The following is a 19,195-nucleotide window of genomic DNA, read 5'->3' on the forward strand; positions in this document are numbered from 1 at the left end:
AATTCACTCGAATTGGATCATCAAAATTCTAAATTTGATCTTTTGACCTCTTCTTTTATTTATTTTAAATTTTTAGGATTAATTTTCTTTTCTAACAATTAATTTAGATTTTATAGCTTTAATTTAATTTAATTTTTCTTTTTAAACGTGAGTTTAGATTTTATTTTTTTTAAATTTTTTTATTTCAACTTTATTTTATTTCTTAGACTATTTAAACAGGATTAAAATTTTTGTAAAGAAGAAATTTTAATTTAATAATATTTTTGATAATGTTGTTTATTTTTCTATCTCTTGTCATTCTTCTGAAAGAATACCAAGAGATAGAAAAATAAACGGCACTATCAAAAATATTATTAAATTAAAACTTATTCTTTACCATAATCCTAACCCTATTTAAATAGTCAAAATTGAAAAAAAAATAAAAAAAATAAAATATAAACTCAAAGGAAAAATAATAAAACTAAAAAGATAATTAAATAGAAAAGAAAATTAATTCTAAAAATTTAAAATAAATAAAAAAGTCAAAAGATCAAATCTAGTCAAAAAACTAAATCTAAAATTTTGATGATCCAATTCGAGTGAATTATAGTGTTGTAGTCCAATTGTATCAACCACGTCAGGAGGTCACGGGTTAATCATTTTCATTGTCGGTAGTCCCAATAGTCCTTCAAGGCTTAAAAGGGAGGTTGGTAGCCTCGAATTCTTCTCGTCATAATTCAAAGGAAAATATAATTGTATTAGAGGATATAAATTAATCGTGCTGCTAGATGCTCTTGCATAAAAAATTTAAAACAAACCCTTTATTTAAAATTTAAACTTGGAAGGATGTCTTAAGAAAACAATCATTATGAAGTTCTTCACTGCCTTGCATCATGAAAAATTCTTTAAGAGTCTTTCCAAAAAAAAAAATCAGTGCAATGTGACAATCTATTTAGATAAAAGGAAAAGTGACTGGATTAAAATGAATATGTTTCTTTGATCTTGAAGTAAAAAAATAGATTTGCAAAGTAAAAGATTATTTAAATAAATCTTAAGACATGTCTAAATAGATATGCAAATGAGATGCTTCATACCTTAGTAATAATAACTCATTCATTATGTAAATATCAATAATTTATTATTACCGATGGCAACGTAAAAATTAAAAAATCATCTTATTTTCATCATCAAAAGAGAATTGTATTTTTTTTAAAAAAAATAAAATACATCGTATCTTATTTTTCATTCTAAAATATTTTTTAATATATTATTATAAAAATTTTAGTTAAAATTATCAGAATATAAAATAATTTTAATTAAAATTCTTATAAAAATGTTTAATTAAATTATTCTGTGCTATAATATTTTTTATTAAAATTTTTATATCACTGTTGAAGTAGTTTTTTTAAAAAGTAATTTGGTTTAAAAATTATTATCAGTGCTAGAGTAAAAATTATTTTTAAAATAAAAAATATGACGTAATCGGTGCGCTTTTGATTATGATTAAATTTTATTTATTTTTATTTTTATTTTGATTCCACCGGGATCAATCCTACTCGAATAGTGGAGCTACGAGGGGATACAGTGGAGATGGAGACAAAGGTCACGGCCTCGGCCCTCGCCCTGGAAGAGGAGACCGTGGTTCTTGGTCTGGTTTCGGCAGAAGAGGCGGCGGAGACCTCGCTTCTACTTCGGGATTCAGAGGCGGGGATGTTGATGATCGCGGTTCTAGGGTTGGATAACCAACGCTTGCCTGACAATGCATCAGCCCTGGGCTACCCTCCTCATCCATGGCGTGAAGCACGTGGAAGGAAGATCGTGGCCGGCGCCTCTCACTGGTACTCGTTCTCAGTCAGTGCTTCTCTAGATTCTCTCTCGTAATCCGACGCTATTCGCTCTCATGTCTATGCAAGATTGTTGCTAATCCAATTTTCAATTCGATTTCGAACTGCACAATATTATTCTTTGGAATACACAAAAGAATGGTTTTTCTTAGGAAAAGCTTAAACCTTTTGCACTTTCCACGGTAAGTTTTGGAATCGCAACCTTTATATGACGGGAATTGCGCAATCGGTTGATCTCTTGGTTTGTCGTGTTTGTTTGTTACACAATTTCTACTCGAAGTTGCTTAAGAAAACTCATTTGTTTGCTTTAGGGTATCAGTTGCTTTTTAGTTTGATCTATTCTTCATTAAGAGTTATTTTGAAATATTAGTTAACCAAAATCATCTTTTTCCCCCCTTATGGAGTTTGGGTAATTGATATTTGGTTATGTTTCAAAGGTCGTCTTTGGATACATGCTGCTTCGAAAATTCCAGATCCTGAAACTATCAAAGCAATGGAGGATTTCTATAGGGAGCTGTGGATGGAGTCACTAACGTCAAATTGCCAGATCACTATCCCGTATCGAGATTGTTAGGTATGTCTTCATTGGCTGTCTACTTTTATATTCTACATGAGCAGGCTAAGTTTTTTAGCTTAATGATTCTCTCCATTACAATTTTAGCATAGTTCAACTTGTGATCAAATCAAACATTGCGATTCAATCTGTAGATAGTGATTCTTTTGTGTATGCCATCTTACCTAATAAGTAAGTGGCACAGAGATCAAACTATTTGTTATTTCTGTGATATTGGTCTATTCAGGCACAGTTAACAGAATCAACCATTAACAACCTTCATTATTTCAGACAAGTGATTAGAAAGATATGAGATATAAAGTAAATGTAAAGGAACTTTTGTTTCTCTATAAAAGGACTTTGAGATGTATTGGAGACATCTAGCATTTTCTAGCATGTTAGGCAAGGATTACTATTCCTGACTTTGCTTGTTATTTGATACTAGTTAAATCCAAATCAAACCTTGCTTTATTTGTTTGCTATACCACTTCAACCATAAACTGTGTAATAAATAATGATTGCTCACACTTGAAACTAACTGCATGTAGACATTTTTATATAGTATTCCTGCAAATCTTACCCAACCTGAACCAGAGCCAGAATTTGTTTTGATACTTGAACACAATCTGAATCTGGCTGACAGTTACCTGCAAACAAGTTGTGTGCATCAGTTTAATAGTCAATAACATATTGGAGATATGCAAACTGAATGGTTGTTAAGACACACTTGTCCCTATAATCGCTATCACTTGCTGCTTCTTTATCCAGGTCAATTTCTTGGTAATTGTATTTGTTTGAGAAACTTATGTGGTCCTAATGATAGGCCCAATATCTTCTCAATGGACATTTAGGTTTTTTTGTCAATTTCTTGGTGCAAGTCCCAAATGGACTTTCAGGCTTTAGCTTATTCTATCAAATTTATCCTTTTGGTTTCTTGGTTCTATATCACTATATAGCTTCACAAAAGCTTTTACCACCAGAATTTCTTTTCCCAGGAGTGTGTGATAGTAGAATTAAATTTCTTGACAAAATCATCCATTATAGGTTTTAAGAATCCATCCCACAAATGAATCATGTTCGTTTGCATGAAATGATTCTTCATATTTTTCCATTTGAGTGTAGAATTTTACAGTTTTTTTTTGAGGTTGTGCATTTGCTTTTCTTATGATTATCATTTTGACTCATTGAGGATGGTTTCCTACAGAATTATATTCTCTTTTGAATCACTTTCAAAAACTGTGCATTTCTTTAAAAGACTCTGATGTAGGAGCTAACTTTTTTGGAGAATTTTGACAATATTTTTGTTGTTTGATGTATGTATTTATATAAATATTTATTCTGTAGGTTGTGTTGAAGTGGTGGGCTGTGTTAGATCTGAAGAACTTGTGAACTGGGAGCAAGTACTAGAGTCAGTAGGAACTTAATTCCTTATTTTCAGACATTTTTTAGTCAACCTGTTTATTTCATATGATTTTTCTTGGTTGTGTGCTTATTTACTTCTACTTTTTATTAGGTGAGGCTTGAAGGCTTAACAAACTTTTGCTGGTTGTGTGAAAATCCACAGATACTTGGCACCATTTCATGGCTAGAATAATAATCAGACTGCTTACGCTTCAAATTGTTCAGAGTTTTTGTGTCTTCAATTGTTAATGCATGCATTACATTACTTTCTTCTTTTCAGAGTAGTTCTCAGTGATTTTATGGTAACATGCATACAAGTTCTAGATATTAGTATTATGTGCTAGAATGCTAGAACAAATACATTTCCACTTCATCTTATGTGAATTCCTCTTAATTTCTGCAGAAGTTAGTAGTCCCGTTTGAAATGCGTGGATTTCAAGGGGTGTATAACTTGGAAAGAAAGGTATTCATCAAAGCTCTGCTTTTATAATGAAATTTTGCATTTCCTGGCTAAACTGGCTTCACAACTGTGTTTTTTTCATCAGGTTTATGATGCAGCAGTAAGAGGTCTTCACTCTATTCAAGACCCTTTACCTGTGAAATTTCCACTTCCAGATCCTTCCGATCCTTTTTCACTGAAGCCAGGATCCCTTGCATTTCACTTTAGTGACTCCAAAGCACCTGTATCGGCAAAAACTCCTAGTGTTAGTGCAGCCATTTCTGGTGCACGAGCTGCTGCTACACAGTTCTCCAAAAGGGGTGAGAGTAGCATGTCTAATAGTAACCACAGCAAACATGCTCGGATACGCAGAAACTAGTTACAGGAAAGAGGATAGAAGGTTGCAAGATTCAGAAAAATAGACAGGGTCTTTTGGGCCTCTAACAAGAAAAAAGAGGGAAGAATTAGGCTACAAGCTGCTAATAGTTTATGCAAATGCCCTCTCCATGTACCTACTGTCATGCATTTATTTTACTGGTGCTGGTTCAGATCTCCATGTCTTTTTTGCTGTCCATATCTCTTGCTTTGTGTTTGGCGACCCTATTGCTCATCATATATAAGGGACCCTGCTGTCTGTGGTAATAACATATTGGCCTCTTTCTTCTCTCTCCCCTCCCTCGTCTTCTTACTTCTTTCTATCTCTCCCTCCTGTTCCTCTCCCTGGAGGTAGTTTGGCATCGAATAGGTGTAAAAGATAGTTTGAAAATCAACCTTGTGAACGTTTCGGATGTCATTCACAGCCATTACCTATACCCTATCTTTGGCCCCATTTGGGCAGCAGGAAACCTAGAATATTGGAACAATGTCATCACAAGGCCGCTTTCTTCTTTGACGGTCATTGTCGGAGCTCTGGATTTTCTCCTCACGCAGAGTTATAAGATTGCAACCAAAATTTTGGTTGTGCAAAAATGCAGGACTCTATTTTCTCATGTGCAAGTTATGTTCATTGTTTCCCACTCACATCTCAGCACTGATTAGCAAGGAACAGTACAGTAACTTTTGGTGTGATGTTTGTGTTTATAGCAAACGTTATTTAACATACATTTGATTCAAACACTGTTTCCTGAAACCTTGCAACCAGGCAATTACTATACTCCACGCTTGCTTCTTTTTGTGTTCTTAAAATTTTAGATACATTCAAACTGTTGAACCACTTCCTGTTGCAGCATCATGATGCAAGAACTAACACTAATATGATAATATCCATTACCACAAGACGACAACCCTGCAAAGCTCCGTCCTTCATGGCACTGTTCCTAGTCAACGTTCAACTCTCAGCTGACATGCCAATGGTTGACAATGTCATGACCTCCAAATCCAATCCAACTGTTATGCATGCCCCAAAACAAGACCAGTCCCATGCCTTTCTCAATCTTCTAGGCTTCAAAACGCTTGCTAGCTTCAGTAGGTTACCATGCCTAGGCCATCTTTAGAAAATCTGCCTGCCTCTGTTCCATCCAATTCCAATAGATACACCAATTCGTTACTGAATATTAGAAACCGACATGGTTTGGGTGCCTTGAACCCCAAGGGATATGGCGATGTCGTGTCACCACCAGGCAATGCCCCTCCTGTGGCCTCCCCTGTCTCCCCTACTCGAAGGCTTACGTTAATATAATGAGACGAGCATGGCATCAGTTACAGTCCCAAGGATCGATTCTTTTCTGTTAGATTAATAAGAACACACGTGTGTTGGCTCCACATGTCAACCTCCTGTCGGCTTGACCGGTCATGGTTTGAGCCACAGATACTGACAAATTTGACCACGAACCTGCCATATTCCTTGAATTAATCCGGCGATATATTTCTTGCAGGAGTAAGTATTACGAGATAGAACAGGGAGGGGGAAAAGGAGAGAGGTCGAGCTGTGGATCACCGTAATCAAATCTAACACTCACCGACCGACGCGTTTAATTAGATTGCGGCCAAGATACAGATTTAGACAGAATCTAAGAAAGTAGAAGCAGAATACAGCATTGAATTTAGTGTTGAGAATTTTAGTCATCAAGAGTTTATTAGCATTACTTGGAAGCTACTACGACTCCTCTGAAATAAATCCGAATTGATTCTCAGAATGTAAAACGGCATTCCACGTCCATTATCTAGTAGCTGCACTATGCAAATAGTAGATGGAAACAGCTGGAGCTTAGTCAGACCTGTAAATATCATTAACCACTTCAATATCAAAGGACAAGTTTTTGTTGATTAATTTATGAAATGGTGACAACATATGTTGTTTGTGGAGGACGGCAACAGCTTGAGGGTTTGGGTAGCAGCACGCAAAAGAAACTTTTAAAATAATCAACAATCATCATCATCCTCACCGCATGATCCAACTTAGAGTTTGTAAATTGAAAGAGTACAATTTGGATTAAGAAAAAAATAGGAGCAAATTTGCGTAGAAACACGCGAAGAAAGTGAAGTTTTGTCAATGTAGAACAGGTTTAAGCGGTTGATAAGAAACAAAAGCAGTAAATAAGCGGGCAATTATTGGCTTTGTGATGGCTCGTGCGTCTTGCAATTAATTTGGGACTTCATAAATGAGTTAGTTTAGAATAATCAGAACTGGTCGGCCATTACTAAGACAATGGCACATTAAATTAACAACCAAATTCCTCACAATTCAGTGTTTAAAAACCCAGACAGTGCAGACAGTCACATCGATAGGTAGTTCGCAAGTCACCACACTGCACTGCAACACATCACCACTTCAAATTTTCAAACTCTCGCGGCGTTGATCATGGCCGGCTTCGGGTCTCCCTGCGGTGCCTGTAAGTTTCTCCGGCGGAAGTGCGTGTCCGGCTGCGTCTTCGCCCCCTACTTCCTCCACGAGCACGGCGCTGCCCGCTTTGCCGCCGTCCACAAGGTGTTTGGGGCCAGCAATGTTGCCAAGCTCCTCATGCACCTGCCGTTGGCCGATCGCTCTGAGGCCGCCGTCACGATCTCCTATGAGGCTCAAGCCAGGCTCCAAAACCCTATCTATGGATGCGTCGCCCACATCTTCACCCTTCAACAACAAGTGAGTAGAAGATCTTTTTTTTTTTAAATAACCTCTCTAAATTACTAATGCTTTTGTAGATTCTTAACCTGCAAGCTCAAGTGGCCTCCCTTGAAGCACAAACATCACAAAGGCTCAGTGCCGCTGTTGTCAATCTTCCTCCGCATCACCCCCAACAAGTCAACCCCTGCAACACATTTCAAGCTCACCAAAGTCAACACTTCCATGGCTTCGTCGATCAAGCTTCAGGGGAGGCAGAGATGAATATGATCACACCCTCATTGATGGATTTGGAACATTGCATGAATCATGCTGGTCCTAACTTGGAAATGATCAGTGCTGAGGATTTAGTGTTCCCTTTTGGAAGTGAGGGCACTGATTGCTTGGATTTCCAGGACGACTTTTGGAAGTCAGCTTACCAAGAAGTGGAGGAGAGACTCAATTTCTAGAGGTTGATGATACTGTCGGGCATTGAAGATAAAGTGTGATGAATTCATCGATGTGATTCGTTTCATGCTTATTTTCAAGGCATGGGTTCAATTTATTTAGTGAAAATAGGATATGTGGAATATTTGATACACCATATTTATGATTGAAGAAAGTATGCCGAAGCCCCAAACCTTTTTGCAGAAGAAAAAATAGAAAGTAGATTTGCATTTATCTCACTTCATTATGAAGCCGGCTACGAGGAATGTTTGGCGTGTATGTTATCATGTTTTTACATCAAAGAAAGTATACGGAAAGGTGCGGCAATGTAATAATGAATTGAAAATTTATTAAGAATTCTTTTTTTTGTAAAAAGAAATTGCTTCCTTTCTTTCGCTTAGAGAGGTCAAAGGAATGGCCAGAATGTGCGAAATATTTTAGTGCTTGAGATGATGAGGTTCTAATGTGGTGTTTACTTGTGAAGACTTTTTCACGTTCTATTAAATTCAAAGGGAAAGAGAGTTTCACAAGATTTGATTGAGTGACCAAATTAAGAAAATGAAAATTTATTATAAAATAAAAGAGAAAATAAATTATAAGATATATCTAAATAAACCCAAAGAATTAAATATCTAAATTATATATAAAAGAAATCAGACCCTCTCCTTGCTTGCTTTCTTTTTGTTCAGTGTGTGTTTTTCAATATATCTCTGTAAGTTTTCTGCGTTTTGATATATACGAAGCATCTTCCATATTAAAAAATGATTTTATTTACAGTGATGTCAAAGAGTAGATATCGAGTGTTTATTATTTTAATTTCCATTTTTTTAAATCGGAAAATTAAAAATTAAAAATTATAAAATGAACAGAACAGGTTCATATTGGGCATTCGGATGAGATGCTGGCCCAATTGTAGGTAAGGTTGTAAATAAATCTTAGTCAATAAATTTGGTATTTAATTTTATAAAAATTTAATTCAATATATATAAAATTATTTAAATAAATAAATTTAAACAATTTATTAAATTAAATAAATAAATTTAAATATATATGTATTTCAGCTTGTTAATATTCATGAACAACATTTAAAATATAAAAATTTCAATTGATAATTTGTTAACATTTAAATGAACCAAATTCAAGTCAAATTTGAATCGAACTCAAACTCATAAAAATCAAATCAAACATAAATAATTATTTTAATAATTTAATTTATTTTAGACTCAATTTGATTTCAAATAAATTTGAATATCATAAAAAAAATAATTTATGGCCCTAATTGGAGCAGCGACAGTCCAAAACTCTATTGGATCTATTTTATGGTTTTTTAAATAATTTTTTGTTATTGTTTCACGTTTTGAAGGTTGGGATTTCTTCTATCTCATATATTTTTCACTGTTGAAGCATTCTAATGACGTAATATCTTTCATTATTACATTCTTTTGTGTTGCCAATCAATGTCATTTTGCGTCATTGTAGATTCTTATACATTACCAAAAAAGGAAAAAAAACAATCCAATTTCTTTTCCATAATATAGTTTAATTGACGAACTAATCCATAACAATAGTGAAAATTTGATGAGTAGATTCCATGTCGTCATCAATTGAAAAAGAGAAATAAGGAGGCCCTGGAGACAAGGCATCAATACAACAGCCATGTTCCAGAATGATCAATGCCACATCAACGTTTTAACAGATAAATAACAGCAGAATAACGTGATAGATTGATTCATAACTCTTAGGAAAAGTTAGATTTGAAAACTGCAAAATTCATGACACACTTAGTAAACATGATGAAATTTGGGATATCTTTAGGTATTAACCCATATTATATTCAATAGAAGGGAAATTATAATAATAAAAAAAAAACAGGGCATTATAAGCAAATACTTGGTAATTACTTCTCCCCTTCATAAAAATTGATACCAAAATCGTGACCTCGAATGATGATTTAGATATCTCTGAACAAAATATACTTGGAAGAACCATTAATTCTTGTAGAAGTAGAACTGCACCATGTCCCACAGTTTGATTCTTCATAGTTAGTAGCTGCAATACTCAAAATCCATAAATTGAACATTAGCAACGTTTGATTCAAGTACCATGTAGCGGCATTGACAAGCATCATTCGAGTGAGTTTGGAAGAGGGCTGTGTTCAGTTCTAATTATATGATTTACCCTGGCTAAATAAAAACAAAACAAAAACATTAACTGATTCCTGTATATACGTTTTGAGTGTGCATAATTGTACATCACTGCCTGTTACAAAACTCTACCGGATACAGAAGGTGAGGAAAATTGAGATTTGAACAGGAATGAACCTCATTAGTGCCAAGTTGCATGAAAAGCCTCTATGAATTGTGAAGGACCCTGTACAGTTCATCTCCCAATGACTGTAATGTTACGGGTTTTCTTATCATGCCATTGATCCCGGACTGCAGGCACTTCTCCCATATATCACCTTCTGTGCTTGCAGATAAAGCCACAATCGAAGGCCAAGACCTGCTCCTGAACTTCCTGATTCTCATTGCTACTTCAAACCCATCCATTTGGGGCATGTAAAGGTCCAACACTATCACTTGATAGGGCGTGACGGGGTTGCCAAATGAGCTAATGCATTGGATTCCAGAACTGACAGATGACACACGGCAACCCAGTTTCTCAAGGAGTTTACGAGTAATTGCCCTGTTTGTATCATCACTCTCAGCTAGCAGAACTCTGAGACCTTTGAAATTGGGTGTGGAAGATACAGAATGCAACTCAAAAGATCCTCTGCCCTCCGGAACTGTGGTCAACCGTTGCAATTGGAATTGAAGAATGAGTGTGATGCTTTCCGTGAGACCTTTGGGATTCTTAAATTCCCAGATATTTCCTTGCATCATCTTTATATGAAAACACAAAATTAAGTTGGTTATTACGGACAAACACTGCTTATATGCTTACAGTTAAGATACTGCATGAATTAAAAAAAAGCTAATCATTGGTTATTGGTTAAACTAAAAGTTGGTTGCACTAGTGGGTTAACTATGTCATTACCCTAATTGGCATGAATCACAAATCAAAATTACCAATAAGGTTCTCCTCTTTGATGTGCCAGGTTCTCAATCACATGTACTGTGGCTTTCTGAGCAGAGTCGTGACAGTTTCAGCTTCATCCCTTACAAAGTGGCATTGAGCTGCTAATTTTTGTCCTCTCTCAACCAATGACAAGATATTTTTGGTGCATCAACATTATGGGGGTAGATCTAATGCAGTAATGCAACTGAAATAATATCTAGAGTGAGGAATAAATGAACTTGAGTTAGTGTCTCACTATCTCCAAACTTCTCTCGACAATATAATTGGATAACTAGATGCAGCTAAATACCATTCCAGGTTATGGCAGGCCCAAGATATGATGTATAAGACCCAGAGATAGGATTAAATTCAGAATAAGGTAAGATGATGATGTATACTACAGAATCACAAGAAATTAACCATAGGCCCAATTGAATCAACATAGTTGGCAGCAAGGATTATCCTCTTAGATCAGTTATGCAATGGAATTGGAAGACCAAGCTGCACACAAGTCTATTGTAACAAAATGCAACAAATGAGGAAAAAATAATAAAATTCAATTATGTGGATGAGGATAGATAGAAGATCTAAATTCCCACTCAGAAAATGTTTCAATTTTTGAAGTAGCCCAGCAACCTATAAATGAGAAACAGTAAACTAGGTGTGAATATACACTAGCTATGTCCATAGCAAAATGGGTTTAACATCTTCAGTATCTTTAAACTAATATGGTTCCACTAAAGCAAAATTGGATATTATCTTATATTAAATGAATTTGAAACTAAAGAAAAGATTTAAACATTACCTGAACAAGCCTCTTGAACATTCTAAAGCTAAGGCCCATCTCCAAACCTTTAGAATCAGTGATCTGAGAACGCTGAACTGATGATGAGATAAATGATTCAAATTCTAATTTTCTTAATCCAATATCAAACTTCACACAAGCATAACCGTCAGAGAAGTCCAATTTCCATGCATGCCATTCCTGCTCTTCTTTGTCTTTGATCTGATCATACCTCAAAACTCGGATTATAAGAGACCCTCCTCCAGTATTACACCGATTCAGAATAGTACCAACCATATGCAGTATCACATGAAAAATTCGCTTCTCATCCCCAACAACCTGATCAGGCACTTCATTTTCCACTTGAAATCCAAAACCAAATCCCTGAGAATCGCAAAGACATCTTGCAGCAGTAACAGCTTGCTTGATCATAGAGTGCAGGTGGAAGGGTCTCATTACCAAAGATACATGTTCACTGTTTATTCTAGAAATTTCCATCACATCATTGACCAGTGTTGAGACCACATTACCACTTTTTGTGATGGTATCAACAATCAGTCTTTGTTCCGGACTTAATTGTTCTTGTTGCAGCATGGACAACAAACCCAAGATAGAATAGATGGGTTTTCTCATTCCCTGGCTCATGGCAACTTGGAACTGATTCCTTGCTTCACTTGCCCGTAAAGTATTTTGTCTCGCCTGAAGCAGATCTCGATTTTGTTGCTCCAACTTCTCTCTCATAATTTGTGACTCCTCTAAAACTGCGGCATGAGAGAGGGCAACAGCAACCTGATCTGCAACCACCTCAACAATCTCTAGTTCCTGATTGCTCCAATCCCTTGAAGCATCCTTGGGGAGGACGAGAATCAGTATTGCATAGCTTGTTTTTACAGCTTCTGGGGTTCCACCTTTGAAATTAGATACCTTTAACATTGGCATGCGTATTGCGGCCACTGCTCCAGACTCAACCCTGTCTCCACTACTTGCAGAACCTAGCACAGAGTCAGTACCTAGAATCTTCACACCCATGGTTTCGTTAACTTCTAATATATCAGGATCATCAAAAGGAATAGAGCTACTGTATAAATTAAGGGTGTTCCTAGACCTTAGCTCATGAGTTAGGTACATTACCCTTTTATTCTCATCTGGCATCCACACTGCACAATTTTGTAGGCCCAATGTCTTTGAAAGCTCAACCATAGTCGTATATAGGATGGTATGCCTGTCTAGCGATTTGCGAATCTCTTGAGTAAGCATTCTTACATGCCAACTAGCCTCTTCTTGCCTCTTCATCAGGCCAACCTCCCTGTCCAATTCCCGAGCTTTTGTTCTCAGGAAGTTCTCCCTCACCTTCACTCTCAAAAGCTGAGGAATCAAGGTCAAGAGCGTTATTGCTGTGGCAAATGATACAAGTGCTGTAAAAAATTTGGAAACGGTCAAGCTTAGCATCAAGAGGAATGAATGGGGCTCGTATGTGAACACATTCAACAAGTGTGTCAGTCCACATAAGACTATGAAGGCACCAAACTGGATGACAATCCATTTGAACGGGAAGAGGTTGGAACATGTAGCAAAATACAAGAGTGCAAGTGGAATGGAGAAGTAGGCAGCAGCTATCAAAAGATCGCTCACTTTCTGACATTGGAAAATGTTCTCAACTGCCCAAAAACCATCTCCATCGCAGTGGCATCGTTGATACCCTATCTCAACAGCAGATGCGGATAATAACAAGTAAAAGATTAGAAGTCCATAGCACAATGATTTTAACATTTGAGCTATAACACTGGGTTCATTTCATATGGATAAACACCCCTGAGTTTGCAGATTGAAAATAATATCACAGTGCTAAAACCCAACAATTCAAGTCTTCGAAGAGTCTTCTCAGATTCCTACACTCAAAGTTAAATGAAAACTCTAATAAACAGCGGGAAAACAAATCCAATGATACTTGGCATTACACGCCATTAACAAATTGTTAGCGCAAAATATCCCAATAAATAGTCTAACAAAAGTTATATAACAATAAACAAGAACAAAAAATAGAGTCAGAAATACAAATTCAGAAGAACATAAATATTATCCTATAGAAAATTGCTGGTCCTCATGCATGACAGCATGTTGCTTCACAATACAATCGTATGTTCACCTCCCTATGAGCACTGTCATGAAGACAGTAATGAAATTCCTTTTGCTGCTGAGCAGCAAAATCAAGAGAAATCGGGGAAAAAAGAAATGACAGAGGAAAAAATCCTTAGGCTTTGATTCATGATCTTGTTAGAGAGCATCCCTTCTTTTGTGAAAGCTTTTCCATTAGCGTGAAATGCAATATCATAAAATATTAATTTTAAATCTATCCTTTTTAATTAATTAATTAATTCTTAACATTGAGGTGAACATTATACCGCAATGTCAAGAACAATACAATGTCCTTAATTAATTAATTAGAATTTTCTTAACTTTTTCCAGCAATCCTCTATCAAACTAAGAAATAAATCTAATAAGATAATAAAAGAAAGAAATTATGATGCTAAAGGCCTACTAAAATGTCGATTATATACTAAACTCCCTAAATGAATCAGTATTTTATCCCTATTTGTCTTTTGATAAGACAGTATATTTTTTTATTTTTCTTAATTTCTCATAACTTTAGCTAATTAGCAAAATAATGGATCAAAGACTTGCAGTCTCATAAGTCAATTGATCTACAGATAAGGTAATTAAAATACCAATAAATAACATGATAATAGTAACCGTGTATTATATAATCTAGAATTTTGGAATCACAAATAAGCATGCTAATAAAAATTGAACATGTGCACTACTATCAAGGCATGCTAAAATAAATAAGATCTTGCATGATAAATGTATATATCAATATAAAGCTATTTGTTCACAGCATTATTAGCATATTTGTAACATCTCATTAACAAGCTATGACATTCTATAATATAATTTCTAACTGTATCTCATATTATTTGTTCATGCATGTTTGCATTACTAAGAGCAAGCAAAATTGGTATGTGTGCCAAATATACGGTCAAAATAATTTAAAATAAAATATGGGTGCAATATATCACATGCTTAAGATCAAAATTAGTTATCTGAACAAACATTCCCGCCATGGAATTATGTGCCTAGTGGATATAATTTATTCTTAGTTTTCTTTTCTTTCTGTTTTCCAAGAATAATCCCACATGTTACCTATGTGCGAACATGTCATATGATATTCAAATTATTATTTTTTTTCTAAAATGCGAACTTAGAGCTGATCGAGTTATGCAAAAATTATGATTATTTTCCACCTGAAAAGTGTTACAAAATCAATGTTCAATTTTCTAGAGGCACCAAAGATAAAGCCCCACATTTTAAAGGTTTAATTGATAGCATATATACAAGGATTAGAAGCTAGGCCTCACATAAACACCTTAGCAAAGCAAATGTTGGTCCCTATTACGGAACCAATATTCACTAGGATACATGTAACAAAGAGAAAAGACAACTTTACTTAGAAACATATCAAGCCAATAATACCTTGGTAAAATGCCTGCTATGCTACGGTAAAAAACACGAACATTGTCCAAACTTTGTTGTTAGCATTTTTCCATTTTAATACTCACATAAAAAAGGGGAGCATTAGCGCAACTGTAAAGGTGCTGCACTGTGATCTTGAGGTCACAAGTTGAGTCACGGAAATAACCTCTTGCAAAATGCAAGTAAAGTTGTGTACAATAGACCCAATGTGATCCGACCCTTCTTTGGAATCCTGCACTAATAGGAACTTCGTGCACTGAGCTGCCCTTTAATACTCACATAAAAATTTGCATTAGATTGCAAGCAACATTTCATAAATAAATAGAAGGAAAGGTGTTTAGATTTTGAACAGAAGAAGACCATAACATGATGTTAATAAATGTTGCTAAAAAAAAAAGTAAATGTAGTCATTGCTACCTGTTCTAAGTATAGGACAAAGTTGAAAAATCATCAAACAAGTGGAAGGCAAAGCAGGAATAATTTACAATAATTGAAGACATTATCCTCCTTAAATTTAAGAATACAAAAAAATTGAGTCACCATCTAATATATTATTTAGAAATATTAAAATATGGATTAATTTATTTATAATGATAACGGTGTGGTTATAGGATAGTTTAAAGAAAATTTTCAACAATCTTTTGGATAGCTTCCACTATAATTCAGTACTTAAATGAAACCTAGTGAGATGGTACATCTCTTAAACCCATTAGGGACCCGATTCACAAAGGACCCAACCCACAACCATTTTAGGAAAAAAATTTAAAGCCCTAATTTCCTCTGCCCAATCATAAGTCACAGCCCCTATTTTCCCTACTATGCTTCTTCCTCCTACCCCACCCATCTCATGCAGTTAGTACCTTACCATCTCTTTCTCTGCTCCGACCTTCACCTCAACCAAGTCATGAGATCAAGGCAGCAATTACTGTCTTTCTTGGGAGAAATGGGCAATGGCAGGAGCAGTTTGTCAGGTCATGATGATCTCCCATCTAGGTCATTGTTGCTCATATGCAACAGGTTTTGCATCATGATCCCCTGCCCACCATAACCCCGCCCCACCCCCTTTAGGAGGAATGCCTCTCTCCGATTTTTCCTTCTCAGTGTCACCCTCATGCCAAACTTCCTCCTGCCACCTCTGCCAGCAGCAACCATCAACTCTTGCCCAGTGCTAATGAACTGCAGCTTTGGGTGAGCTATCAAAGAAGGCAAGGACCCTCTTCCTCTGGGTTGTCAAGCAGCAGTTGGCCGACCTTTCTCTTTCTCACTGGTCATCAGCTTTGAGTCTCTCTTGTGTGGTTGAAATTGTTCCAAGCCAAAGATGAGTGAAATCGTCACCTCTCTTAGTCAGGGAACAATGATGTCGAATCTCCTCTCTCCTTCTAGCATTGTTGGTCATCAAGCATCCCTACCCATCCCTCCACAGCAAACAGCAAGAATATCTCTCCTCTATTCAACCAACATCCTGGTAGATCATCATGAAATTAGAATCCAAAGTGATTCGCCTTTACCTTAGGAGTTCATTAAAACATTTTATCTCATTCATATTAGAGCACAAACTGTAAAGGAAGATCATTAGCTATAATCCATGTCTTCAACTTGGGTTCAGCGTTGAAAATCACAGTAGGATCCTTCTCTTGGATGGAGCGCAATCTCATTAGGTTAGAGGAACAACAAAGGGACAATTGGTCTAGGAGGGAGGTTGAGCAAAGAGAGAATTGTTTTTTGTTGTATGATGAAGGTTCCAACCATGAAGTCTACGTTATTGTTCATTATTTAACATGAGTTGTTCTTAAAAAGATAATATTAATCTGGAGAACGCTTATTGCAGTTCAATCTCCTTAATTAATCAATCAATGTTTTTGAAGTTGATCCAACACAAGTTAGATTTTAAAAACCCTGGATTTATGTCCATCTTGTCTACATTCTCAGTAGCTACCATAAAATCTTAAATAATAGAGAACATATATGAGATATTTCAGAGAATATAAGATCTAGATGGCAATAGTAAGCGACTATTCCTACCCAATACTAATATTCCTACCTGAATACTGAGTGCAAATTGTTAGAACCACATTAACCCAATAATATTGAAGTGCATTAAAACAATTTCCAAGTTGAAGCTCCCCGTCCTAAGGCACAGATTTGCCCCGTTAATCCAAGTTTGATTCCTATCTTTTGCCTCAAAAGATACAACCAATGTTACTCAACTGCCGATGACCAAAAAAAAAGTTTTCTGAACAAAAAACACCAATACCCATACGAAAATGAAAAGCAAAAGGAAGCTTTTATCATTTCCACCAGGAAACTTACGAGAACATACTGTGATGATCGATCAAGTGGTCAGGGAGTACCAACGAAATCTCACTTATTTTTCCAGACGGAACATGAGGAAATGTTGAAGAGCTATTAAATGCTAGCAAATAACAAAATAAATCCAAAAAAGAACACAGATGATATCTCGAAACACAAATCTAACAGACCTAAGACTCCCAAAATATCAAAGAGAAGAAATAAAGACGCTCATCAAATCATCACAAAAAACAATTCTAGAGATCTACTGCCAAAAAATCCTTACCTTTTTTTCCTTCCTCTCCAATTCAGTCCTCAGCGGAAGAGATCCGGCAAGAACCAACAGTTCCAAGCCAAAAGAAAGAAGACAGCGAACAGAAAGGCGGAAAGCCCACCTAGAAGCAAGAAAGATAGTCGCAAGCCACCTCCAAGACTACCATCCCCAATCCTCCGCCCCACTCAGAATGGATTCCGCAGATTCCTTCACACCATCATCGCAGACAGAAGCTGCGGCTCCCATGCACGGGACAGCGTCACCTCCGCTTACGATCTCCGCCGCCCCCACATTCCCACGGCTCAAGGCGTCAGGGAAGAAGAAGGGCAAGGGACGGGAAGAAGAAAAGCGGGGGGAGGAGGAGCCGAGGAGCAGGAGGAGGTCGTCCAAGTAAGGGAAAAAGAGGGGCCCTCACTTTGTACTCTCTTTCTCTGACGGGCAGCAGTAGTCTCGAACATCTACGGCTAAGATACACCACGTGTTCCCATTGGACGGCAAGATTCCATAATCATTCCAACGACGAGTGTTTTCGGTCTGGTGTTTAGCTGCTGGAAAAAAAAATTAATTAATAAATATTTTATTTTTTGTTTAATTTCATATTTTTACAAATTGATTTTAGAAAATGAAAAAAAAATCTTGAATTAAATTTCAATCTTAAATTTGAATCGACAAATTTTACATTTTCTGAAAACTGATTTTTGTAAATTGAGAACATAAATTGAAAAATACGAAAACTTTCGACGGCCAGTCCTTGTGAGTTTCAGCTTTTGAAGATTTTTTCAATTTGGTCTCTCAATTAATTTAAAATCGCACAGAATGTGCATGATGTAATTAATCTTTGCCCTATCGGTGTGGTTAATTAATCCAACAAAGTTATACATGTTTATGTTGTTTTGATATCTAAAAATAAATTAAATAAATAGGCTTAAAAGCTAATGAGTTTGTTTCCTAAATAATCAAGAATAAAGTTTATGAATAATATATCATTTTAGTAAATAAGTTCAAACAAGCTCAGTGAGACAAATGAACAATCTTGAAGATAGAAGAAAGTTAAGCTCGACTAAGCTCATTTGTAGTCCTAAATGAACAATGAAAATGATGTAACCTTAATTGTCCAAGTGATATAATGATCCTAGATAAATATAGATATATGCAACTAAAAAATGTTGGCCAACCAAAGGCAAGCAGCGATTTATCTAAGAGTCAAAAGCGAGCTGCAAAATTCACAAGAATTACTCAGTTTTCTCTCTTCTTTGACTATCTTTCTCTTCGTTGACAAGGTGTCAACCATCAAAGCTAAAAAGGTCTTACCTTTGAGTTAGATAGATCACGAGCTTTTTCTAAACAATGCAAGTTTTAAATCTCATCATAGTAGAAATTAGTTGGATTCTAAAGTGGACTTATTTATTTGATCTTCCTAATCGATTAGATTAATTTATTTTCGTTAAGATTGATAAAAGAAATGATCAAAGCTTAACATAATCAAGCTCAATCCAACTAGTTTATAGCCCTGCTATGCATTTCCCGCACCACTACTGCAAGGAAAATAATATGTAGCAG

At 35.9% G+C, this 19,195-nt stretch overlaps 3 protein-coding genes across 5 annotated transcripts; 2 read left to right on the forward strand and 1 right to left on the reverse strand.

Moving 5' to 3' along the window:
* The first annotated feature begins 1,569 nt into the window (after nt 1-1,569).
* Nucleotides 1,570-4,679, forward strand: LOC141837127 (uncharacterized). Its single transcript, XM_074724584.1, is given in 8 exon segments — nt 1,570-1,632; nt 1,712-1,817; nt 2,261-2,335; nt 2,338-2,397; nt 3,721-3,788; nt 3,890-3,947; nt 4,188-4,240; nt 4,323-4,679. Coding segments are annotated over 8 exon segments (756 nt in total). The 3' UTR covers nt 4,596-4,679.
* Nucleotides 4,680-7,016: 2,337 nt separating this feature from the next.
* Nucleotides 7,017-7,759, forward strand: LOC141842249 (LOB domain-containing protein 14-like). The gene is made up of 2 exons (XM_074730467.1): nt 7,017-7,295; nt 7,355-7,759. The coding sequence occupies exons 1-2, from the start codon at nt 7,017-7,019 to the stop codon at nt 7,721-7,723; spliced, it is 648 nt and encodes a 215-aa protein (XP_074586568.1). The 3' UTR covers nt 7,724-7,759.
* Nucleotides 7,760-9,888: 2,129 nt separating this feature from the next.
* Nucleotides 9,889-17,997, reverse strand: LOC141839869 (ethylene receptor 2-like). Of its 3 annotated transcripts, XM_074727717.1 has the most exons (4): nt 17,648-17,997; nt 15,159-15,338; nt 11,563-13,430; nt 9,889-10,582 (listed from the first exon to the last, which is right to left on the reverse strand). In XM_074727717.1, the coding sequence occupies exons 3-4, from the start codon at nt 13,309-13,311 to the stop codon at nt 10,052-10,054; spliced, it is 2,280 nt and encodes a 759-aa protein (XP_074583818.1). In that variant the 5' UTR covers nt 13,312-13,430; nt 15,159-15,338; nt 17,648-17,997; the 3' UTR covers nt 9,889-10,051. The 3 variants fall into 3 exon arrangements, with proteins under 3 accessions (XP_074583818.1, XP_074583817.1, XP_074583819.1); XM_074727716.1 differs by lacking the exon at nt 17,648-17,997 and having other exon boundaries at nt 15,159-15,376; XM_074727718.1 differs by lacking the exons at nt 15,159-15,338; nt 17,648-17,997 and adding an exon at nt 15,073-15,158.
* Between the last annotated feature and the right edge of the window lie 1,198 nt (nt 17,998-19,195).

The sequence above is a fragment of the Curcuma longa genome, chromosome 11, assembly GCF_044706935.1.
Source record: "Curcuma longa cultivar G26 ecotype Majalengka, Jawa Barat chromosome 11, ITB_CL_G26_1.1, whole genome shotgun sequence".
Classification (NCBI taxonomy): Eukaryota; Viridiplantae; Streptophyta; class Magnoliopsida; order Zingiberales; family Zingiberaceae; genus Curcuma; species Curcuma longa.

What these genes read in the sequence shown, in the direction of transcription:
- LOC141839869 (XM_074727717.1), bottom strand. Translation starts at nt 13,311, where the DNA reads ATGTTAAAATCATTGTGCTATGGACTTCTAATCTTTTACTTGTTATTA. An exon ending in TGTTCAAGAGGCTTGTTCAG is followed by an intron (nt 10,583 to 11,562) that starts GTAATGTTTAAA and finishes TTTCATATAAAG; the next exon opens with ATGATGCAAGGAAATATCTG.
- LOC141842249 (XM_074730467.1), top strand. Translation starts at nt 7,017, where the DNA reads ATGGCCGGCTTCGGGTCTCCCTGCGGTGCCTGTAAGTTTCTCCGGCGG. An exon ending in TCTTCACCCTTCAACAACAA is followed by an intron (nt 7,296 to 7,354) that starts GTGAGTAGAAGA and finishes ATGCTTTTGTAG; the next exon opens with ATTCTTAACCTGCAAGCTCA.